The sequence below is a fragment of the Mercenaria mercenaria genome, chromosome 9, assembly GCF_021730395.1.
Source record: "Mercenaria mercenaria strain notata chromosome 9, MADL_Memer_1, whole genome shotgun sequence".
Lineage (NCBI taxonomy): Eukaryota > Metazoa > Mollusca > Bivalvia > Venerida > Veneridae > Mercenaria > Mercenaria mercenaria.
This window is the reverse complement of record NC_069369.1, coordinates 52866319-52889899: the sequence shown is the minus strand read 5'-3', so window position 1 is coordinate 52889899 and position 23581 is coordinate 52866319. Positions and strand designations below refer to the sequence as shown.

Sequence of the window (23581 nt, the reverse complement as noted above, 5' to 3'; positions counted from 1 at the left end):
AACAAGAAATTATATAAGTTTAATTAATTGGGGGTCGATAATAGTAGGTCATATTTTCAATCTGCTATTATCGACCCCCACATAATCTTTCCAGAAGTTGCAAGAGACTACAAAAATGGCTGATAGAAATGGGTTCTATATGTGTATAGTAGGATTAAATACAAAATTAAACTGATTTGATCCATAAAAACGGTAAATTTCATTTAACAGAAACATACCTACCTTAACGGACCATGTAGTGGTTGGCACTGAAATTTATCTCATGCAGTCACACTGTATGTAAACATTAAAAATGGCGCAAGAAGAAAATTTGTGACGTAAAAATGACAGTGAATGACATGACCACATGATTTCTAGTAATAAATGTGATTAAGTATCAATTAAGGGTGGGGGGTCGATAATAGAAGAGGGTCGATATTAGACTCCTTTGCTCTAGACCATGACAGATTAACAATCAATCAGAAATAGTATGATAATGGGATGGCGATAATGCCATTCTATTTTTTCTGTTATTGCTACCCTAAAACCCCACTATCGCTGCACTACAACCCGCACTGCCTATCTGCAATTCTATTATCCTATCATTTCGACTTGATTATTGGGCGATGGGCAATGGTAAGATATCAGGATTTCGCAATATTTTTACGGTAATAAAGTATTTTGGTATTGGTATTTTGTCCGCTATTGTGTTCAGTCATTTTCTTTAATTTCGTACTGATCGTTAAATAAATATTCAGACACTTGGGGTCAAGACATCCCCACACCCCTGGCAACTGTTAGCCAGTATTTTTTAGCATTATAACACGTACTGAGCGTAGGTGACGATCATAACGAACTGATGCATTAAGCATTTAGTATTTAAGTATATTTAGCAACATATTTTTTGTTAAATACCATAAAACAATAAAATATTACACTGTATGTCGGAGTTTTGAAATAACTTTGCGCAAATAACAAGTTCATTCATGTCCAGTAACTCAAGAACCAACTGGCTAACTGCATTCATAGGATAACTGCCTGTGGTCAGTGGATGAGGGGTCAAAGGGCAAGGTCATAGTGATTTAGAGATCGAAAACGGGACAGGCCATAATGGCCGACATACGTGTTTTTTCTGCTCTGCTCTCGTTTTGACATATGTGTTTTGCAAACAGCTCTTCTTAATAACGTTAAAGTGTCCTTCTCATTTAGGAAGTACACAGTTTAGGGAAACCCAACACATAGTTTTATCATTAGATCTCAACTGGCAATACAGTCTTACTGCGGCTGACCATAACAATCTCATACCTACAAGGAACCTGAATTTAATGATCCACATTCTCATACGCAATACCATTCGAACTCCCTTGTTTCCAAGAACAATTCGTTCTTGGAATGGTCTCCCCCTACACATACAGTCCAGCCCAGCTCGATTCTATTTACCGAGAGGCTGGCAACTGTAACCATCTAATCTACATCTATGTTTTTAATCTTAGTAATTGTATTTCTTTTTAACATTGCACCTTTGCTCATCTTTTTAACTGTCTGTCCCAGACAAGCACCTCCCAGTCATATTCAAAATTGATCGTTAAGCAGTTCATCGTAGATGTAATGGCATGTCAAACAATCCTGTAGACCTCTGGACTAAACTGAATAAGTGAAAGTCTGTTTGTTAGGTTTAAAGTTCTGTGGCGACTCTTTAATGGAGGAGGAGGATCAGCTGTGGACATTATATTGAACTTGTGCAGGCACCTGGATAGACCAAAGGCGCCATGAACAAAAGAAAAACAAAACTTTGTAAAAATATATAATGTTTATTTAGAACAATAATATACTGGCATCATAGAGGTAATGAAAAAATGTAATATTTGCATAGTTAAGTGTAAATAATGTATAACTTTGCTACAGTGGTTCACAAATAACATTTTTGCAATTGATGAGACAGTAATTATGGCTAAAATTAGTAACAGAATAAATACACAGAGTAAATATACCAAAATACTTATACTTATTTGCAATAAATTTAAACAAAGATGATTATGCAATGCCAAGCTTTTTTCTCAGAATAAATACATATGTAAATGCAGGGACGGAACAATACTCAATATGTAAATGAGTTTAGTAATTACAAACAAGTAAATATTACAATAGTTAAGTTTGTAAATATCCAAAATAATTTTCTTGATATGATAAAATATTTGCATAGTACTAAAATTGGAAATAAATACGTGATAATATCTTTTTTTCCCACAAGATATTAAGGAATTCAGGTAAAATTTTCCATTTATTATTTAAGAAATAATTTATAGCAAATGAGTGTTTTATCACTATTTATGCACGATGGGCAGTTATACGTCGGGGGTAATAATTTCACGAGGGCACAGCCCGAGTGAAATTATTTGTACTACGTATAACCGCCCAATTGTATAAATAGTGTTAAAACACGGTTTTGCTATAAATTATTTCATTCTAATATGCCCTTAATCTAAAACAGTAGATACAAGAGTGCCAGAATGTCACAATATACGCCCGTCGCAGCAAATTTCTTTACTCTAGCTGCTTACAAGGTAGAGAGACCTTAAAATACACCTAAAATTTGAAAGTAACATTGATTTTGTACCACAGAAAAGTGGTCTTGGTTTTTCCCTGCGGTCAATTATAAAAAAAAGTTACAATATAAGTTATTTATAGTAACAACTAAGGGAAGATAATCTTTAAAAAAAAAAAATTCCAAAAAAAATTTGTAAGTCCACACAAAAATCTTTACCAGGTAGAGATTGGTCAAAATACACCTCAAACTTGGATGTAGCATGCATGTTGTACTACAGAAAAGTGGTCTCAATTTTTCCCTACGACTAGTAATGAAGAAGTTACAATATAAGCTATTTATAGTAACAACAAAGGGAAGTAATTCTAAAGAAAGGAACTGCGCATGACACTTCCTCTCATGACGGTGTATAATTGTGCCAGGTTACATAAAAATCCCTCAATGCATGAAGAAGAAATGCTTCGGACAAAGTCATTCTTGTATCTGACCTTTGGCCTCTAAGTGTGACCTTGACCTTAGACCTAGGGACCTGGTTCTTGCGCATGACACTTTGTCTCGTGGTGGTAAACATTTGTGCCAAGTTATATCAAAATCCCTCTATGCATGAAGAAGAAATGCTCCGGACAAGGTTTTCATGATTGTATCCTTTGACCTCTAAGTGTGACCTTGACCTTAGACCTAGAGACCTGGTTCTTGCGCATGACACTCTGTCTCATGATGATGAACAATTGTGCCAACTTTCATCAAAATCCCTCCTTGCATGAAGAAGATATGCTCGGACAGTCATTCTTGAATTTGACCTTTGACCTCTAAGTGTGACCTTGACCTTAGACCTAGGGACCTGGTTCTTGCGCATGACACTCCGTCTCATGATGGTGAACAACTGTGCCAAGTTTCATCAAAATTCCTCCATGCATGTAGAAGATATGCTCCGGACAAAGTCTGTGGACGCCAGATCCGCCCGCCCGCCCATCCGCCCGCCAGGGGCGTTCCCATAATACGTCCCGTTTTTCAAACGGGCTTATAAAAATATAGTAGCGCTCTTTCTTGGTCGCAACAAAAACTTTGACGTCACCGCACGTTAATGTGACGTCATTCTAACGTAAGCGTGTTTTAACAGAGACAAGCATATTAGAATATATAAAAAACTACCGCTATCACTACAGAGAAGTTATAACCCCACTAAAAGTTAATAATAGTAATAAATGTAATAATAATAGTAGTAGTAATAATAATAATAAATGTTCACTTTAAAATACTACTCACTGTACCTTATATGCTCAATGTGGCAGCTGGAGTTTTATCACATTTGACGTCATGGGAGTGAAGTAAAGCTATTACATAATTTTGGTAATACACTGGTGTAATAAAGCTTTGACGCTGACGTCGGTTTATGTATAGAAGTTGGTCGAATTTACTTGGTCTATAACAAGTAAAGAAAGAAGAAATTTGATGTTTCAGCAGGAAAAGCTTACATGTGATGAAAAGAATATTACATTTGCTTATTTCTACATTGACTTTATTAACTTGCTGATGAATAAAAGTGAAAAAATGCTCAGCAGAGCCTCCCATTGTATAATTTTATTCAACTCCTTAAATAAATTCAATATGAAAGACACTCATTTACGTAATGAGTAATTATTATAATACTAAATGGTTTCAAACAGCAGAAGAACCGTATCTTTATCATGAAATTTACAGAATTAACTCTCTTTTGGTTATCCCTTCCTGAACATAATTTTTTACATTTTTATTAAAATATTATGATTAAAAGACAAGAACTTTCATCCACTGGAGGGGATTCTATGCATCTCAAAAAGTCCTTGGTGGAAGATACAGGTGCAATGTAGTTAAAGATATCCAACGACAATCTTTCACTGAAATATTTTATCTTTAAATGTTTACTTCAAATGTATAAAATTCTTATTAAATGTATTTAACTTTACTAAATATATAAATTAAGTTTGCATATAGAACTACATTCATAATTTAATGTCATGCAATAACAGTTTATTGTTAAAAAGACAGCCAGTTTCTTTAATAGTAGTACTATTACAATACTGTGTTTATCTTAACATGTATAGTGTGTACTATTTTAAACCTAATGCATAGTACTTTTAATACACACAAACTTGTTAATTTTATGTTTACATATATTATATGAAGTAATTATTCATGTTTTTAAATATGAACTTTGGATCTAATATACCTTTAATGTAACTTGATATGATTATACATGTCAGTAAGAGGAACTGAAAAGCTAAATAGCCAAAACTCTGTCCTGAATAATGATGAAGTTATCTTTTTTTTGAACTAGTTTTTGTTCAATAATTAACATTTAAAGCAGTATCTTTGACTCCAGTGCATGGAATTTACTATAACCTAAAAGATTTGTGCGGAGTTTCAATCAAATGCATGGACAGTTTTCAAAAATAATGAGAGAAATGTAAATTTGGGGAAATTTTGGAAATTTTCCAGGTGAAAAAGGGAAACAATTTTCTCCAACAAGAGCTGTCCGTAAGACAACCAAGCTCGACTATTCGAAATATTGTCCCAGAAGCAGGAAAATATTACCCAAAAAGGTTTAATATCAAAAGAGTTTTAAGTTCAAAAGAGGGCATAATTTGACCAAAATGCATATCAGTTATGGGACTTGCTGCTATCAACTAGTTTTATAACCCCGAAGGCACATGTGAAGTTTCAATTCAATATCTGCATTAGTTTTGGAGATAGACACTCGCATGTAAAACTTTAACCAAAATTTTCTTAGTCCAAAAGGGGGCATAATTTGCCCAAAATACATGTCAGAGTTATGGGACTTGACCCAGTGAGGTTGGTAATTGATCTAGAAAAAGAAAAAATAAGTTTCAAATCTATATGCCTTTTAGTAATAGCTGTATGTACTTGCATGCAAAACTTTAACCAGAATTTGCTAAGTCCAAAAGGGGGCATAATTTGGCCAAAATGAAGGTCAGAGTTATGGGACTTGCTGCTATCAACCAGTTTTATAATCCCGAAGACACATGTGAAGTTTCAAATCAATATCTGCATTAGTTTTGGAGATGGTAACTTGCATGTAAAACTTTAACAAAAATTTTCTAAGTCCAAAAGGGGGCATAATTTGCTCAAAATACATGCCAGAGTTATGGGACTTGACCCAGTGAGGTTGGTAATTGATCTAGAAAAAGAAAAAATAAGTTTCAAATCTATATGCCTTTTAAAAATAGCTGTATGTACTTGCACGCAAAACTTTAACCAGAATTTGCTAAGTCCAAAAGAGGGCATAATTTGGCCAAAATGAAGGTCAGAGTTATAGAACTTGCTGCTATCAACTAGTTTTATAACCCCGAAGACACGTGTGAAGTTTCAAGTCAATATCTGCATTAGTTTTGGAGATAGTAACTTGCATGTAAAACTTTAACCAAAATTTTCTAATTCCAAAAGGGGGCATAATTTGCCCAAAATACATGTCAGAGTTATGGGACTTGACCCAGTGAGGTTGGTAATTGGTCTAGAAAAAGAAAAAATAAGTTTCAAATCTATATGCATTTTAGAAATAGCTGTATGTACTTGCACGCAAAACTTTAACCAGAATTTTCTAAGTCCAAAAGGGGGCATAATTTGGCCAAAATGAAAGTCAGAGTTATGGGACTTGCTGCTATCAACTAGTTTTATAACCCCGAAGACACATGTGAAGTTTCAAATCAATATCTGCATTAGTTTTGGAGATAGTAACTTGCATGTTAAACTTTAACCAAAATTTTCTAAGTCCAAAAGGGGGCATAATTTGCTCAAAATACATGTCAGAGTTATGGGACTTGACCCAGAGAGGTTGGTAATTGATCTAGAAAAAGAAAAAATAAGTTTCAAAGCTATATGCCTTTAATTGATGGCTGTATGTACTTGCATGCAAAAACTTAACCAAGGTGTGACGCCGACGCCGACGCCAGGGTGAGTAGAATAGCTAGACTATTCTTCGAATAGTCGAGCTAAATATGTTGGAGTAATGGGACCTGGTATATGAACTTGTCTTACAATCCTTAAGGCATACTGTAAGTTTTAAAATTGTATTGGTATAGGTTTCAGAGATGGTACAGTTTCCTGAAATGGGACAGAGACAGACATGACAGAACAAAGCTGATTCCTTTATAACTCTTCCCCTCCACCAAGTTTATTGGGTGGTGGGGGGGGGGGGGTTATAATAAAGGTTTGATAGGATCTTATAGATCTTATATTTATGGTATGCAAATAAATGTAATATTCAGATATGGGGCTAAAAAATATAAAGCTAATTTTAAATACTAGTTATCAGATTTAAACTAAATGAAATACATAATATTTGTATAACTAAATGTGTGAAGGATTTCAAAAAAAAGGTTTTAAGACATAAAGAAAACCTTATTTCCATAAAATAGACATACAAAGTTTTCACTAAAGTTGGCTATCATGTACAGTTGTTTGTAAAGCAGCTCTGATTCATTTAAACGGGACTGGCACATAGAATAAATATCCTTACTACTGTTCCTTATCTAAACAAGAGCTCTACCTATTCTTCAAATAGTCGAGCTAATAACAAACAAGAGCACCGCCTTGCGGGTGCTGACGCTCATCTGATTTTTTTTAGTGTAATAGAAATATTGTCCTACCCATGATTTTCTAAGTCTAAAAAGGGCCATCATTCTTGCAAAAAGCAGGATAGAGTTATGTTTCTTGATGTACAGTGTCCACTTATGATGGTGAAAAACTGTTGCAAGTTTTAAAGCAATAGCTTTGATAGTTTATGAGAAAAGTTGACTTAAACATAATACTCAACCAAGAAAATGATTTTCTAAGTCCAAAAGGGGCAATAATTATTGCAAAAAGCAGGATGGAGTTATGTTGCTTGCTGTACAGGGTCAGCTTATTATGGTCAAGTGTTGCAAGTTTCAAAGCAATAGCTTTGATAGTTTAAGAGAAAAAGTTGACCTAAACATAAAACTTAACCAAGAAATCTGATATTTTCTAAGTCCAAAAGGGGCCATAAATCTTGCAAAAAGCAGGACGGAGTTATGTTTCTTGCTGTACAGGGTCAACTTATGATGGTGAACAAGTGTTGCAAGTTTTAAAGCAATAGCTTTGATAGTTTAGGATTAAAGCTGACCTAAACATAAAACTTAACCAAGAAAACTGATTTTCTAAGTCCAAAAGGGGCAATAAATCTTGCAAAAAGCAAGATGGAGTTATGTTTCTTGATGTACAGGGTCAGCTTATGATGGTGAACAAGTATTCCAAGTTTCAAAGCAATAGCTTTGATTGTTTAGGAGAAAAGTTGACCTAAACATAAAACTTAACCAAGAAATCTGATATTTTCTAAGTACAAAAGGGGCCATAAATCTTGCAAAAAGCAAGATGGAGTTATGTTTCTTGCTATACAGGGTCAGCTTATGATGGTGAACAAGTATTCCAAGTTTCAAAGCAATAGCTTTGATAGTTTAGGAGAAAAGCTGACCTAAACATAAAACTTAACCAGGCAACGCCGACGCAGACGCCGACGCCGACGCCGACGCCGACGCCGACAACCGCTCAAGTGATGACAATAACTCATCATTTTTTTTCAAAAAATCAGATGAGCTAAAAACTGTCCACGGATGACAGACTTTTAAAATTTTCGATACTTCAAGGTCAGCAGACGTAACAATATCACTTATAAAAGTCCTGTATACTTATTATGCATGTATAAAGAGACAGAATTAGATGATAAAAAAATGAAGTATACTTACTAATTTAAAATGAAAGTACATGTAATATAATACATTAGTATAAAATTTTAGCACCTCCCCTGTAAGAAATGCAATGACTGATTAAAGTAAGAAATTTATGGAATTGTTCAGTCATAGGCAAGAAACTTGGGTAGATCCCTATACTACAGAGATAAAATATTGCCAAAAAAAAAAAAAAATTTGAATATCAACAACTGTTACTTATTTACCCATTTTCACACTATATACTGTGAATTCATATCATTTTGTAATACTACTGTCAATTAACTATTTTGTGGGGATATAAATTTGTGCACTTCCACTTTTAAATGTAAACAAATTTTACATGCTGGCTGGGATTAAATTTCTATGATGGACCCTACTTCAAAATACACAAAAATTAGTCCCCAGTGGTATAAAACTTTAGCCTGCTTGTGGCAAGTGATTCTACCTTTGCCACCAGTGCAGTCAGGAAATTTTCATTGAACACCCCTTTGAATAATAACTGGTACTGCCCAAGCTGAATGATAGATCGGTCTATTTTAGAAATTTAGCAGGCTAAAGGCTTATGATTTCACAGTACTATACTGTCATTCCTAGTAAGAATTTGCGTATATTACAAACAATGATCTGCCTGAAGAATTTCAGACGATTACCGAGATTCTTAATACTGGCCTAAATTTTTTCTACTACAAATCTCCCCCAAAATAGGGCTTTTTCTTAAAAATAAATTGTCTTAAAAACAAATCTGTTTTCGTTAAAAATTCTAATCTTAGACAATTTTCAGTTTGAGAAAACTTCACTGGACACTTCCGAGTCGGTTAACAGCAGTGTTTCTAAAATCTGCCATTGTATCAAGTCTGGAATATCTGTGTAAGAGATGGTGGTAGATCATCTCCTTCTACGATTCTCAGTCCAAGTTCATCTGTATCACCATCCAGAACTCCCTGTTGGCGGTGCGCAACATATTTTTGTCGCCATCTTGTTGCCAGCAGTATGGAACTTTCTGAATCCTCCGTCACCATAGGAGACAAACCCTGGAGGACAAAACCATGAAGATTTTATTTGTTAAATCATTTCCAACAGCTACCTTTAGCTCATGATTATACTGTTTTTAAAAGTAAGTACTTCACAAGCTGATATAAATTTACTTGAAGTGTGTATGAAAAGTGTCTTACCTTAACACAGACTGCTTCACATGCTGATATTGTCTGTAAGATCCGCTTCATCAAATTATGTGCATTCTGAACCAATATTCTGTCAGCCTGAAAAGATACAGCATTTCTTACTTTAATCTTTCAATGCAGTAACTAAACTGCTCTGACCTCTCATTTTCTGCAAAATCATTTCTATCAACCATGTAAAGATAAAAAAGTTTCTACCCATTCTTTTATATGTAACTACGCATAAGCTGGTTCTGACGTAAAACTATCTTACTGGTAGATTACATTGTAAATTACCACTAACTCAAGATCACAAGCAACCAACTTTTTATGTTTTTAAGTAGTGAGTTGCTAAAGTTTTCTTCAGTTTTTAAGGAATAAATTGTTCATGTGACAGATCACCAGAAATTGTTTGTTTAGGTTTCAAGTCACACTGATACAATTAAGGTTCACTTTCAAGATTCAACGATGGAGGAAGATCCCAGGTACCTCTCCAAATATTTGGTAGTATCACTGACTTTTCCTAAAGCCAGCTTGATAGCTTCCTCACAACAAAGAACTCTACGTTTGAAGTAGGGTCTTGAACCCACGGTCGTGGTGGGTTACTTATTACTAACAAGAGCTTCGCCAAGCGGGCAATATATATCAGAGGATGGGAACAAAATTTAAAGAACTTGACTGTTGAAGCCCAAAGGACTGGAACAACAAAGGGAAGAACTTCAAAAAAAAAAAAAATCGAAGTCCACAAAAAAATATTCAAAGTCCACAAGAAAATCCTTAACAGGTACAGGTATGTCAAAATACACCTAAAATTGGAGGTATCATCCATGTTGTACCACAGAAAAGTGGTCTCAGTTTTTCCCTACGGCCAGTAATAAAAAAGTTTCAAAATAAGCTATTTATAGTAACATAAAAGGGAAGTAATTAAAAAAAAAATTGTAAGTGTAAGGATCTGCCAAATAAAAACAAGAGCATTGCAATACAGAGCAATATACACAAACTAGACAAAGCAAAGTCAGATATGACCATTGACCCCTAAGTGTGACCTTGGCCTTGAAGCAAGTCATCCGAAACATGCGCTCTGCACGTCGTCTCAGTGTGGTGAACATTTCTGCCAAGTTCCTTTGAAATCCTTCCAGCAGTTCAAGAGACGAAACAAAATGATATGACCTTTGACCCCTAAGTGTGACCTTGACCTTGAAGCAAGACTTCTGGAACATGCGCTCTGCATGTCGTCTTGGTGTGGTGAACATTTGTGTCAAGTTTCTCTGAAATCCTTCAAGGGGTTCAAGAGTTACAGAGCAGACACAAAATTGCAAACGGATGGACGGACACCAGGGGTATAACATAATATGTCCCTTTTGGCGTATAAAAAGCATAAATAACCACTCAGCCAAGGAGGCCTAAGATTACAGTAGTACCAGAGCCTTTGCTGGTTTGAATCAAAAGCCTGAAATTTTCTTTACAGCATGTTAACTACATGTATACAGTGTGCAACTGTACTGTGTTATACTGTGTAGCCATGTTACAACAATAGATAATAATTACAACAGATCTAAATTATACTGTCACTAATACTGTAATATTAAAATGTGAATGTTTAAACAGTGTGCCCAATCACGTGATCGCGCTACGTCATTTTGAGCTCGAAAGTGAAAGTAAACAAAAATTAAAAATCAGGGCGTAAGTTTTTTATTCTATATATTGTGTTAATATCATGCACATGATTCGAAACCTATTTAAAAGTGCTACCCCCGGTACTACGATTTCCCCACCAAAACCTTCTTGTTTTAACGTTATTCCTGTTCAACAATTTTCGACATTGTGCGCTAATTGTGCAAGTCAACTGAACAGGAATATCATTAAAACGAGGTTTTTGTGTGAAATGGTAGTACCGGGGGTAGCACTTTCAAATAGGTTTCGAATCATGTGCATGATATTAACACAATATAGATAATAAAAAACTTACGCCATGATTTTTAATTTTTGTTTACCTTTCTACTTTCTATTTCGAGCTCAAAATGACGTAGAGCGATCACGTGATTGGGCATACTGTTAAAATAACATGTTTAAACATGAAGTGGGCCCTAATCTGCTAGACATAAACTGGTACGAAAGTTTGTACACCATATACCCATACACATATAAAGTCTTTTATTTTAAATTTCTTAAATATAAACATTTCGGTCAATATGAACATGTAATTATGATTCACTGATTATAAATCAGAAGAACATCCTTAACAGTATTTGAGCCGCACCATGAGAAAACCAACATAGTGCATTTGTGACCAGCATGGATCCAGACCAGCCTGCGCATCCGCGCAGTCTGGTCAGGATCCATGCTGTTCGCTAACGGTTTCCCTAATTGCAATAGGCTTTGAAAGCGAACAGCATGGATCCTGACCAGACTGTGCAGATGTGCAGGCTGGTCTGGATCCATGCTGGTCGCAAATGCACCATGTTGGTTTTCTCATGGTGCAGCTCATTTATCCTAGGAAAAAAACAAAATGGTACATGCATTAAGAACTGCAAACAAAACATTTTCAACTGCAATTAAAAAAGCAAGTTAAACTCTTCAAGCATTAATCATACACACCTATAATACTGATTTGTCACTCTGACTTTTTCAATCTATTTGGATCCTAATGTTTAAGACAATACAGTCTACATTTGATTCAATAATAAATACAGTGACACAGTCTGCACGCTACAGCATACTTATTAGACAGTTTGGCCTTTAGGGTACACTCAATTTACATTTTGAAACCACTATCCTTAATATATTTTCTGCATTTAGATCATTACTGAAACCCTGGATAGATTGGTAAAACTGCATATGAGCCGTGCCATGAGAAAACCAACATAGTGGCTTTGTGACTAGCATGGATCCAGACCAGCCTGCACATCCACGCAGTCTGGTCAGGATCCATGCTGTTCACTAACGGTTTCTCTAATTCTAATAGGCTTTGAAAGCGAACAGCATGGATCCTGACCAGAATGCGCGGATGCACAGGCTGGTCTGGATCCATGCTGGTCGTAAGGCCACTATGTTGGTTTTCGCATGGCGCGGCTCATATCTTCTTATGGTGTTTTACAGTACATTCTAACCTGCCTTAACGGTCACCTTGAATCGGCAGTCACCTGATGTTAACGGTCAGTTTGACAAGCCCCAACGAAATTCGCTCTATTGTTATACTTTGATTCGGAGGTCACCTGCTGTCCAAGGCCAGCGGCCACTCAAATTGCCTCCCAAAGCCTAAAAACGGCCTGCATTAGACGGTCCCGCGGCCATGTTTAAAATTGGATTTAACAGGTTGCTCAATTGCTTTGTAATCAAAAATCTGCATACTGTATCAAAATATATCTAAACTGACGGGATGCACTATAAAAGTTTTGTTCTACAGTTCAACAATGGTGTAAAAAGTCAGTGCAGGCTGATCATGGTCTGCACTGTTTGCTGTTCAGTCAGTAAATTTTGAATGAACACCCCTCTGAATAATAAGTGGTACTGCCCAAATTGAATACTGGACCAGTCCATTTTAGTAATTTAGCAGGGTAAAGTTTAAATGAAATCCATCTGTAAGATTATAAGAAGATTTCCATGTTCAGATTACTGACAGAATGTTACATGTTTTTGCAACTTCATGTTAGGCATACAGTGATTAATATAGTAAAACAACCCTTTTCTGGTCCCTTTAATTGACTGAGTAATTCTGTATAGATAAATCATAGATCACTATACTGAAATAAACAATTCAAAGAAATGTGATAAAAAAATCAAGGCAACACGTCAAAATGACTAGGCGCAAAAAATTTCATCATTTAGTTTCCATGACGGGAGATTTTTCAAGATCTGTTTATGTGTATATGTCTATGGCTACCAATTTTATTTACTGAGAAACCATATAATTTTGTGGGCAATAAATTTCATGGTTTTAGCAAAATTGGCTATTACAAACTTTCTATAGTTTAGTTTTTGAACATGAAAAGGGAATTTTCCTTTTTTGCTTTGATTTTATCTTGTGGAATGATTCAATCATGAAATCCACAAAAGATAGTCATCCATGAATATTAATGATTTCCAAAAATTCATCATGGTACACTGGAATCAGTCACTTGAAAAACAAAAGCTGTCGGAGGACAGCAATCCTTGACTATTTAACAGCCTTGTCAATTGAATGTATATAAAAGTCGAAAAGGGAGTACAAGTTTGCAAAAATGCAAAAAGAGTTATGGGACATGTACAATGCATGTAAGCTCATCACAGTGGACAAGTGTGTGAAGTTTCAACACATTCCAATTAGTGGGTACTGAGCTACAGCTTACACACAAAACTAAACCAAAAACTGCTACGTCAAAAAAAAGCATAATTTTGTAAAAATGCAAAATACAGTTATGGAACCTGTGCATTGCATGTCAGATCATCAGTTTATCACTGTGAATAAGTGTGTGAAGTTTCAATACATTACCACAAGTCATTACTGAGATACCAACTTACATACAAAAACTTAACCAAATCGGGACGCCGACATACGGTTGAGTCCAATAGCTCTACATATTCTTCGAATAGTCGAGCTAAAACATGGGTTCAAATAAATTTCCACAACCGTGTGTATCATTTTCATAGAATTCATAAAAAAATAACAGTGAATAAAATAAACAAATCAAATCTTATTATATATCTAAATTATTTTTGGTTGTGCTTGGTAAATATATATGCAGCTTTAAAAATAAAATACTAAGCCTGTATTCCTGAAGTCCTTGAATCTTTTTTTTTTTTGTTCGAAATTCCTGTCATTTCAGTATTGAAAATGCTATTAAATCCAAAAGTAATTTTGTCCAGTGTCTGTGATAAAGACTTTTTACAGTAACTGCACAAATGACTATAAATTCCTAGTAAAATATAGTAAATAACTTTAAAAGATATCAGATATAAGGATTGTCTTGCATACAGGCTATTGCTCCAGCTTCATAAAACAACTGAAATATTATGGTCATTTCATTTAGTTTGTTTTGAATTAAGCACCATTTTCCAACAATATTTCTGTTATGTAACAGCGGGCAGTAAATCTAGCCTGTACTTCTGGATTCAGTACCAGTACAACCCTGTACTCAACAAGTAACTGCCAACTTCTCCACATAAATAAGAGGTGGAGGACAAATGATTTCAGACACAATGTCTTTTATCAAATTATTACAGAGAACATGCGCCTCTCCCAGGACCTAAATTCACAACCCAGCCATCCATAGATCTGCACTCTCCCTACTGAACTATGTGGGTATTTAAATATGACAAGTCATTCCACTAATGCATTTTTTTAACAAGAGCTGTCACTATTAGTGACAAATGCCCTCGAAGCATGCCCAGGAATGTTACAGTTGTCTGCGCAAAATATGCCAGAATAGTTTAGGTATGAATTATTTTGTGACTTTGACCTGGACCAGAGAGACCCAGGTTATAAGTGCGACACCTTCCTAATATGGTTAACATTTGTGTCAAATTATTTTCAAATCCTCCTATGAGTGTTAAAGGTACAGCCCAGACAAGAATGTACACGGATGCGCGCACAGGCGATATGATGGAAACCAAAATAAAGTCATTGAATAAGTTAGATGAATGGAAGGTATTATGACAAGCTTTACCAAAGCTCACATGATATCTTAGGATAAACCATTTGAAGTTACAGGTTGAAGATCTGAAATTCTTAAAACTCAGTAGAATTTAAGTTGGCTTATTTATGAAACTGGAGCATGGTTGATTACACATGGTTATTTCAAACAAAATCTTACCTCACAATTTTCATATATTCTAAATGTCTGGATTAAACAATTTATATGTTTCATTACACCAAAAACTATAGACCACAAGGTTGCAAAGATATATATAATACTAGTACACAGGTTTAAATAGTTATATAACAGTAACCTTTCAACCCTTTAAACCTTTACAGTTCATATCTTAAAGGGGCATGCCTCTCTATCTTGAAATCCCAATATCAAAACTTTAGAAGCAGATAGTTAATGTCATTAAAATTATAAATCACCAAAAATCAACAACAAAATTCCTACAATGTGACTAACAACTTATGCAGCAGTGAGCCTTTCTACATCTTTTTTATGCACTAAATAAGTATCTCTATACAGTAATATTGCCTAGAACACAGATTATAATTTTTGTCTTTTTTTTACTTTTCCCCTACAACTGCTTTTTATGAAAGCATACTTTCTAAATGCTGAAAAAAAATCTGACATAAATTCAGAGGTGTGCCCCTTTAACACTTTTTAAGTATGGGGCAGTACTAACCACCATTTGAATAGCTGTGTAAAAATTGGCTGCAAGTGCATCTGACAAAAAATTATTCAGAATAAAGTCTGAATTTTCTATTTTTGTAAGTATTTGGGTGTTTTGCAACTACATGATATTGTATTAGCCATTTTGGGCTTTGTTTTTTGATATGGTAAATATATAATTGAGATGCGCCATGAGAAAACCACACAGTGCATTTGCGACCAGCATGGATCCAGACCAGATCCGCGCAGACTGGTCAGGATCCATGCTGTTCGCTAACGGTTTCTCTAATTGCAGTAGTCTTTGAAAGTGAACAGCAAGGATCCTGACCAGACTGTGTGAATGCACAGGCTGGTCTGGATCCATGCTGGTTGCAAACGCACTATGTTGGTTTTCTTATAGTGTGGCTCAAATATATATTAACTGCTGAATATTTTAAAGGACATAGCTCCTACTGAACATCAAAATTTGATTTTTAAAGCAAATAGTAATGTATATCTAAAAGTTTAAAAGCAATACAATCTGATATTTAAGCAAGTTGCAAGTATGGCTAAATTCCGTCTATTTTACATCACATTTCTACTGATTAACTAACTCTTTTGACGGCCTATGTTCATTTATGATTTCAGATCACACAAGGTGTTTTCAGTTACTGCATAAAACTTCAGTTTTATTTTTTACTGAGAATAACTATTATGAAAATCACTTTCTAACTTTCGAAAAGACTGCCATAAATCTGGAGTCGTGCACCTTTAAATTTATCAGACTGGGATTCTGGGTATTAGGAATATATGGAATCAGACTTATATGACATGATGTATAATATATTATTGATACTTACTGTATCGGCTTTTGCCGTTCCCAGCTGAACATTAGACAGTATCAGTAGCTGCTGTCTCACTGTGGGCACTTGTAAACAGTAGGACTGCAAATCTTCACAAAATCTACAAATCATAAAATGATACTGTAATGATACTGCTGGTCACAATGACACAGATCCTGCAGCCGCTTTTCAACTTTAATGGATAAGGAAGATGCTAGGTGACCGTCTGGGTGCTATTTAAGGCTAGGCACGGTCTTAGGGTAAAATCAGCCACCTTCCATACGTAAGCTGGTTGGCTTCCTCACCTGAAGTCCCCAGTGAGACTCAAATCAACAAATGGAAGGTGCAAGTGGTTTGCAGTTCACACAATATTTCAGCCTGTGACAGGAACCTGGCTTCCTCACATGAAAGAATTATACATACCAAGCAGTGTATAGAACCCAGTGGTGAGGATCAAGTGTTTTGATGTCAGAGGAGACAGTGTGCTGGGCTATTTCGATGCTGGATAATGAGAATGGGCCTGGCAATATATGATGTGACCAATGAGGTGGAGCAGCTAAAATCTATTGACTAATAACAGAGACAGAGCAAAAGTGCATCAAAACATTATCCCGAATTTCTCTGACTAATAACAGAGATAGAGCAAAAGTGCATCAAAACATTATCTCGAATTTCTAAGTATAAAAGGGCTATGATTTATGGACTGTGTCTACCAGACTTCTGGCAATTTTGCCATATGACATGGGTTACGATGTGGAAAAAGCAGTTAAAAGTTTTTATTTAATCCGTAAGGTAATAGAGAGATTGGGTGAAAGTGCATCAAAATTCTATGCATTCATGAAACATTGGTGCCATATTTATGAACCTTGTGTCATAAGATGTGGATGATGAGTGGAACAACAGTTCTGTTGTAAGTCTTACACAAAGTAATAACACAGACAGAGTGAATGTGCATTAAATCATTATATATGGTATAAAATTCACTAGTAAATCTGAATCTATACTGTGGTACTTATAAAGTACTCATGAGTACTGGGAGTAATACTCAAGTAATACTCCTGTATCTTAGCAAAGTCAGTGTTCAGTACTCAAATGAGTAAATTCTAAGTTGTCTAGTACTTGAGGAATACACTAGTGCTGAAACCCAGTACTCATCCCAACCCTGCTACTATCAAGTTCCATTGCCATATGTCATTCCTGACTCAAGATATTAAGCCAAAACTGTTTTTCTATTTTTAGCTATGGTGACCTTGAGTTTGACCCTAGTGACTTTATATGCATCATATGCATTCCCAAACTTTGTCTCTATACAAGCTAAATATATACCAAATTTCATTGTAATCGGTCCCTCCTAACTAAAGTTATTGATCAGAATTCACAAATTTTATTACCTGTTTTTTTTTGAAAACCTGGTTAAAAATATACAACTTGATTGAGGCAAAAGACACTAAATGTATAAGGGAAATAACTCTGATTTATTTAACATGGTTAGTATAATTGAACTGACTGGCAGGCATCTCAAAATTATTGTTAGATATAGATTCTGCCTTTGCGACCAGTGTAGATCTTGATCAGCCTGCACATCCATGCAGTCTGATTAAGATCTGCACTATTCGCCATTCAGTCAGTATCATTTTTGGTAAGCACCCCTTTTAACATTCAATGGTATTGTCCAAATTAAAGATGGACAAGTTCATTATAGAAATTTAGCAGGGTAATGGTTAACCCTGTAGTGTTACCTCTTATCAACACAATATTTGATGAGGATGTGTGCAAAGTGCAGCACCTTATCACTGTTCTCCGCTAAAGCTTTCGCTGTCTCAACCAAGGCGAGGTGATTCTAAGAGAGAAAAGAGGCACTGATTAACAGAAGCAACAGTAAAATTTTATCTTGTGGACAAATAAAAATGAATAGGTCCATATGACTTGACTGTTTCCTAAAAATAAGTGTCTGTCTTGTAAGGTTTTCCTTTGAAATTCATAAATTAATTTTCTCATGTCCACAAAAAATTGTTTATACCCACAAAATACAGTAATTTGTGCTAGCCAATATGTTATTATCACTTTAATAGAAGTATTATCACAACCTATGAACTTAGGATTTTTTGACAGGATTTGGAAGTTTCTCTTATATACATCAAAGAAAAATGACCATCAATGCTTCATCAGAAAAAAAATGCCTTGAGAAAATATGCCAAAATTACTGATTTTTTTTGTGCTTATAAATCTTACCAGACACTGTTTGTACGTACATTTATGGGACCTTCATATTTCACATACTGTGTCATCTGTTTAATTTGGGTTGCCATTGTTTTTGCAACTTTTACTATTGGGTTGCTCTCGTCTTCCCATTTTTCTGTCTGTCTCTCAATAAACTGTGCATCTTTCTGTAAAAATAATCCTGCTATATAAGCTGGCAATATCACCTAACTTTTAGATATGAAGCCTAGGCTAATAAGTTTCTCACAAATTACTATAAAACCATTTAATTTCGTGGGCATGAAATTTCGTGGTTCTGGTCAAAACGGCAAATTTGTGGGGATATGAATTCATGGATTTCAACTTCTGAACATAAAATGAATAGGAATTTTACTTGTTTGTTGGGATTAAATTTCATTGATTGATTCAACCACAAAAATTAGTCCCCAATGAGTATTAATGATTTCACAGTATGCATAATTCATGAGTAAGTTCTCTTTTCTTCTCCATGTCCAAAGTTCTCTTTTCGTTTTAACCTTTACCTTGCTTAATTTCTAGAACAGGCTTGTCTATCATTCAATTTGGGCATTGCCATTTATTATATCAAAGGGACATTTACTGAAACTTTACTGACTGAATAGCGAACAGTGCAGGATCACTTGCCGCCAACAGGCTAAAGGTTACTAACCTATTTACCTACGTAATCATTTTTACTGGTTTGTCCGTTGCTAAATGTGCACCATTTCTCAGTAGTATTTCAATCAAGTTTTTATCACTTGATTAACTCTCAGCTTTAGTCATGACATTTATTTTCTCCCAAAACTAGTTTATTCCCAGTCACTAAACAACTTCCCAACCTAAGAGAGAGGTGAAGGACCAACCACATTCACAGGACAAACAACTTTCAGTAGAGACCAAACAACTTTTTTGAGGACAAACACACTTTTATGGAAAAGACGTTTAGAGAACAAACAGCTTTTTGAGGACAAAGGCGTTCACTTTCTACAGTTTTAAACATTTTTTATATGCTAAGTACATCTAGAAACGCAACGTTTTTACCTTTGATTTTTTCATATTTTCCTTGTGTGCTTGTTCAAACATGAATTTGGACCCTAAATAATGGAACTGTGTGATAAAATGTTACAGGTGTATTGATAATGGAATAAAATAACATCAAGAAGTGCAGTTTTCTTGTCAGTTATCAGGTTAAAACAAGAGCTGTCACTAATGGTGACAAATGCCCCTGCAGCGCCTTGACCTTTGACCTGGACCTTTGACCTGGTGACCCCAAAGTCAATAGGGGTCGTGTACTCAATAAGTACTCTTAGCATGATTGTGAAGTTTGAAGGTCCTGGGTGCAGTGGTTCACGAGTAAAGTGCCTTCATGCAAAAAGTAAACGTTGTGACGAAAGAACGGATGGACAGTTGAAAACTAATATGCCTCTCTTCGGGGGCATAAAAATATTGTCTGTAGACCAAGTGTTGCGTTTCTGAATTTACTCAGTATAGAAACAGCTTTAAGAAGACAAACATCTTTTACAGAAACTACTTTTATAGGAAAAAATAAATTTTAAAGGACAAATGATTGTTTAATGAAAAAAAAAACTTATAAAGGGCAAGCACATTTGGTCAAACTGCAACTATATATTTAAGCCAAAAACATTTTTGTATTCCGAATAGGTCAAACTGCAACATAAAAATACATTGCATTATAAAGCTTAGTTTGGAGTCCAGTCTCAAAACACTCCTGCACTCCTGAGCTCTGTCTTGAAATTGACCAATGGCAAGGTTGCATTTTCAAACTGGTCTCCAAACTATTTGATAACCTTGGAGCCAGCTTTATTGGTAGTCTGAAAAAACCTACAGTGAGCTGGAATTTTGTTTGTTTAGGGTTTAACGTTGTTTATATCACATGTTTGACGTCGCGGGAGTAAAATAAAGCCATTACATAAAATTGATAATATACTAGACTAAGTGTAATAAAGCTTTGACGTCAACTCTGTTTAATAAAGTACTAGTATAGGAGATGCTAGTCAAATTGACTTGTTTATGATAGTCAAAGAAAGTAGAATTTTTGATGTTTCGGCAGGAAAAGCTAACATGTGATAAAAAGAATATTACATTTGTGACTTTCCACACTGAATTTATTAAACTCATTGAATAAAATTGATAAAATGCTCGGCAGAGCCTCACAGTTTATTATTTTATTCAACTTGTTTATTAAATTCAATTTGAAAAGACACTCGTGTAATATCCTCTATTTTCCAACAGTATTTCAGTTACGTAATGGTAGACAGTTAACCTAACCAGTGTTTCTGGATTCTGTACCAGTACAAACCTATTCCCCACAAGTAACTGCCAACTTCCCCACATAAATCAGAGGTGGAGGATGAATGATTTCAGACACAATGTCTTTTATCAAATCGTCATGGAGAACATAGGCCACGACCAGCGATCGAACTCATGACCCCACGATCCGTAGATCTGGCTCTCCGTATTGAGCTAAGTGGGCAGGCTATGAGCTGTTATGGACATCTACCTAAAGCATGTGCATGAAATATTCTCTCACTGTAAAATTTCAACACATGACTAAGTTATTTTGAGGATAGAACTAACAAGTCACCAGCTTATACACAAACCTGCATTTTGACAAGCCTCTTTTCTAGTGATTTACCTGTGCACCTATAACCACAAATGTCACCTTCAACAGAACATTAAAAACACCTTTAGGGCACTTTTTTGACTCTGAATCATTCGACCACAAAATAATACAAAATGTCTTGTAAGAAAATAAAGATTTTTCAAAACATCTCATATGACTTTTGAAGAAAATAAAAAAAGTGATTTACATCAACTGAAGAACTACATGTATCAAAACTTCATCATGTTCCACTGATAAATACATGTTTTTTTTATAATCTGTGAAAAACCAGACTGGTATAGTAATAATGAGGGCCACAATTACCCTGTATTATTCACACCAGTTAAATTCCTACATTTAATGCAATAAAGCATGGCTTAAACAACCCACCCATCAAAAATTATTTCAAGATTAGGCTATTACTTTTTCAGCATTAGGACTTTGTAAGTTTTGCATAAGAAAAGCAGACATTACCCCATAACAATAATGTTCACTTTTGGAAGCCGTTTGCTAGTAAGAAACATTTGTCATGAGTGTTTCCATTGTTTGGTACACAAGGTAATAAAATGCTGTTTCAGCAAACCTTGGAACATTGATTTTCCAAAATGAAAAATCTGTATGCCACTTTGATACAGACAAAATGGTTCCCTTGATTGGTTCTGTAAAGCTAGACATTTAATTTTGTATCAGATTTCTCCATGAATGATTTCATGATGTTTCATTACAAAATTTCAAATGGACATGAAGTCAACCCCAAAGCTTCAGACCCCATGGTCACATTAATGTTAAAATAAATTGCAGAAGTTTGACTAATATTCATATCTTTCTGCTAAGATACAAAAATGTTATTCATTTCATAAGAAAGAGAAAACAATGTGTTTAAAGTTTCCAGTATATACATATAGGGGTAAGTGACCATGCCTTCTAGTGGCCAGGTTTTTTGATAAATCAGAATAATTTGCACAGTACTGGTAGAGATTCACCAGTGAAATTATTTCTAAATCAAATAAGATTACATGTATTCAAGTTTCCACTGTTTACATTTTTTGCAGAGAGATGAGGACTGGGAGGCAATTTTTTGCAATAGTAGTTTTTTCTTCTTCAAATGATCAGTTAATGTAGATCTATGTATACAGTTTTCGTTTTATCATGTAACCCTTTTATATGACAATTTACAAAAGAACATAGTTATACCAAAAGACGATCGATGACAGGGGTTGGTGTTAAAGCTGACACAGACATCTGGTTTGGACGTCTCATTTCCGTCTGCCTGTCAACTGACTTCACAGTGGGAGAGTCTTGTGTACTCGTTTGTTCTAGAGCTTGGCTGAAAAAACAATTTAATAAAAAATATAAACACTAAAACAAATATACTGACTGAAATGACTAATTCAAGCAGTAAAAAAATACAAATAATACAGTAAGCTTCTCAAAAGAAATACTCTTTTAACTAGCATCATGAAGTGCACTTACAAAAACAAGTCCATATGTGCAGCCACCTCCCCCACATGTAACCCCTCACTCAAACTGAAGTCTGCCCATATTATTTTCAAAGGATTTTTTTTCTGTATTTACAAGTTAACAAAGTGATTTCAGACACTAATTACAAATCTACTTGACTCAAGACAGGTCCATCCTCATCCTGTTTTAGAGGGCACAAAGTGAATATAGTGACCTGAAGAAAAGAGTTTCTTATATCAGTTAAGTTCCTTGTACTTTATTGTTGATTTAGGGGAGTTCTGCACGTTCAGATCAAATTTATTTCTACAATGTAGAATTTGATTAAACTCTTTTTCAAAAATTCAGAATATACTTAGAAAATTAGGCAAATAAAAAAACACAGGGTCATGTACATGACTTTTTGCTAGACTGATCTGAAAAAATTTGATCTCTCAAAAGTTTTCAGACTGGGAGTATATCACAATGACATTTTCATATATAGAATTTTCTACAATGTAGAAAACTTCTCACAATTTGTTTATAATATGGTGAAATATGTAATTGTCTATGTGCTTGTTTTTGAGATACCTGCCTGGGTTGTGTGCATGAATTTTTGCTAGACTGATTTGAAAAATCTGGATCTCTTACAAGTTTTCATACTGGGAGTCTATCACAACTGTGATGACATTTTCACAAGTAGACTTTTATACAATGTAGAAAACTTATAACAATTACAAACTAACATATGGTCTAGTATATAAT

The 23581-nt window shown here is 34.9% G+C and overlaps 1 protein-coding gene across 2 annotated transcripts in view; it reads right to left on the bottom strand.

Annotated features, from left to right (window-relative positions):
* Window positions 1–1363: 1363 nt before the first annotated feature.
* LOC123547184 (uncharacterized) overlaps window positions 1364–23581 on the bottom strand; it is a 68351-nt gene continuing 46133 nt past the window's right edge. The window contains exons 25-31 of one of the 2 annotated variants that reach the window (XM_053551408.1): window positions 22574–22706; window positions 18792–18926; window positions 18279–18379; window positions 16558–16660; window positions 15218–15244; window positions 9441–9527; window positions 1364–9299 (exon numbers count right to left, since the gene is read on the bottom strand). In XM_053551408.1, the coding sequence (XP_053407383.1) occupies window positions 9117–9299; window positions 9441–9527; window positions 15218–15244; window positions 16558–16660; window positions 18279–18379; window positions 18792–18926; window positions 22574–22706 (769 nt within the window). In that variant the 3' untranslated portion in view covers window positions 1364–9116. The remainder of the gene's footprint in view (window positions 9300–9440; window positions 9528–15217; window positions 15245–16557; window positions 16661–18278; window positions 18380–18791; window positions 18927–22573; window positions 22707–23581) is intronic. The other variant, XM_053551409.1, reaches the window with a different exon arrangement.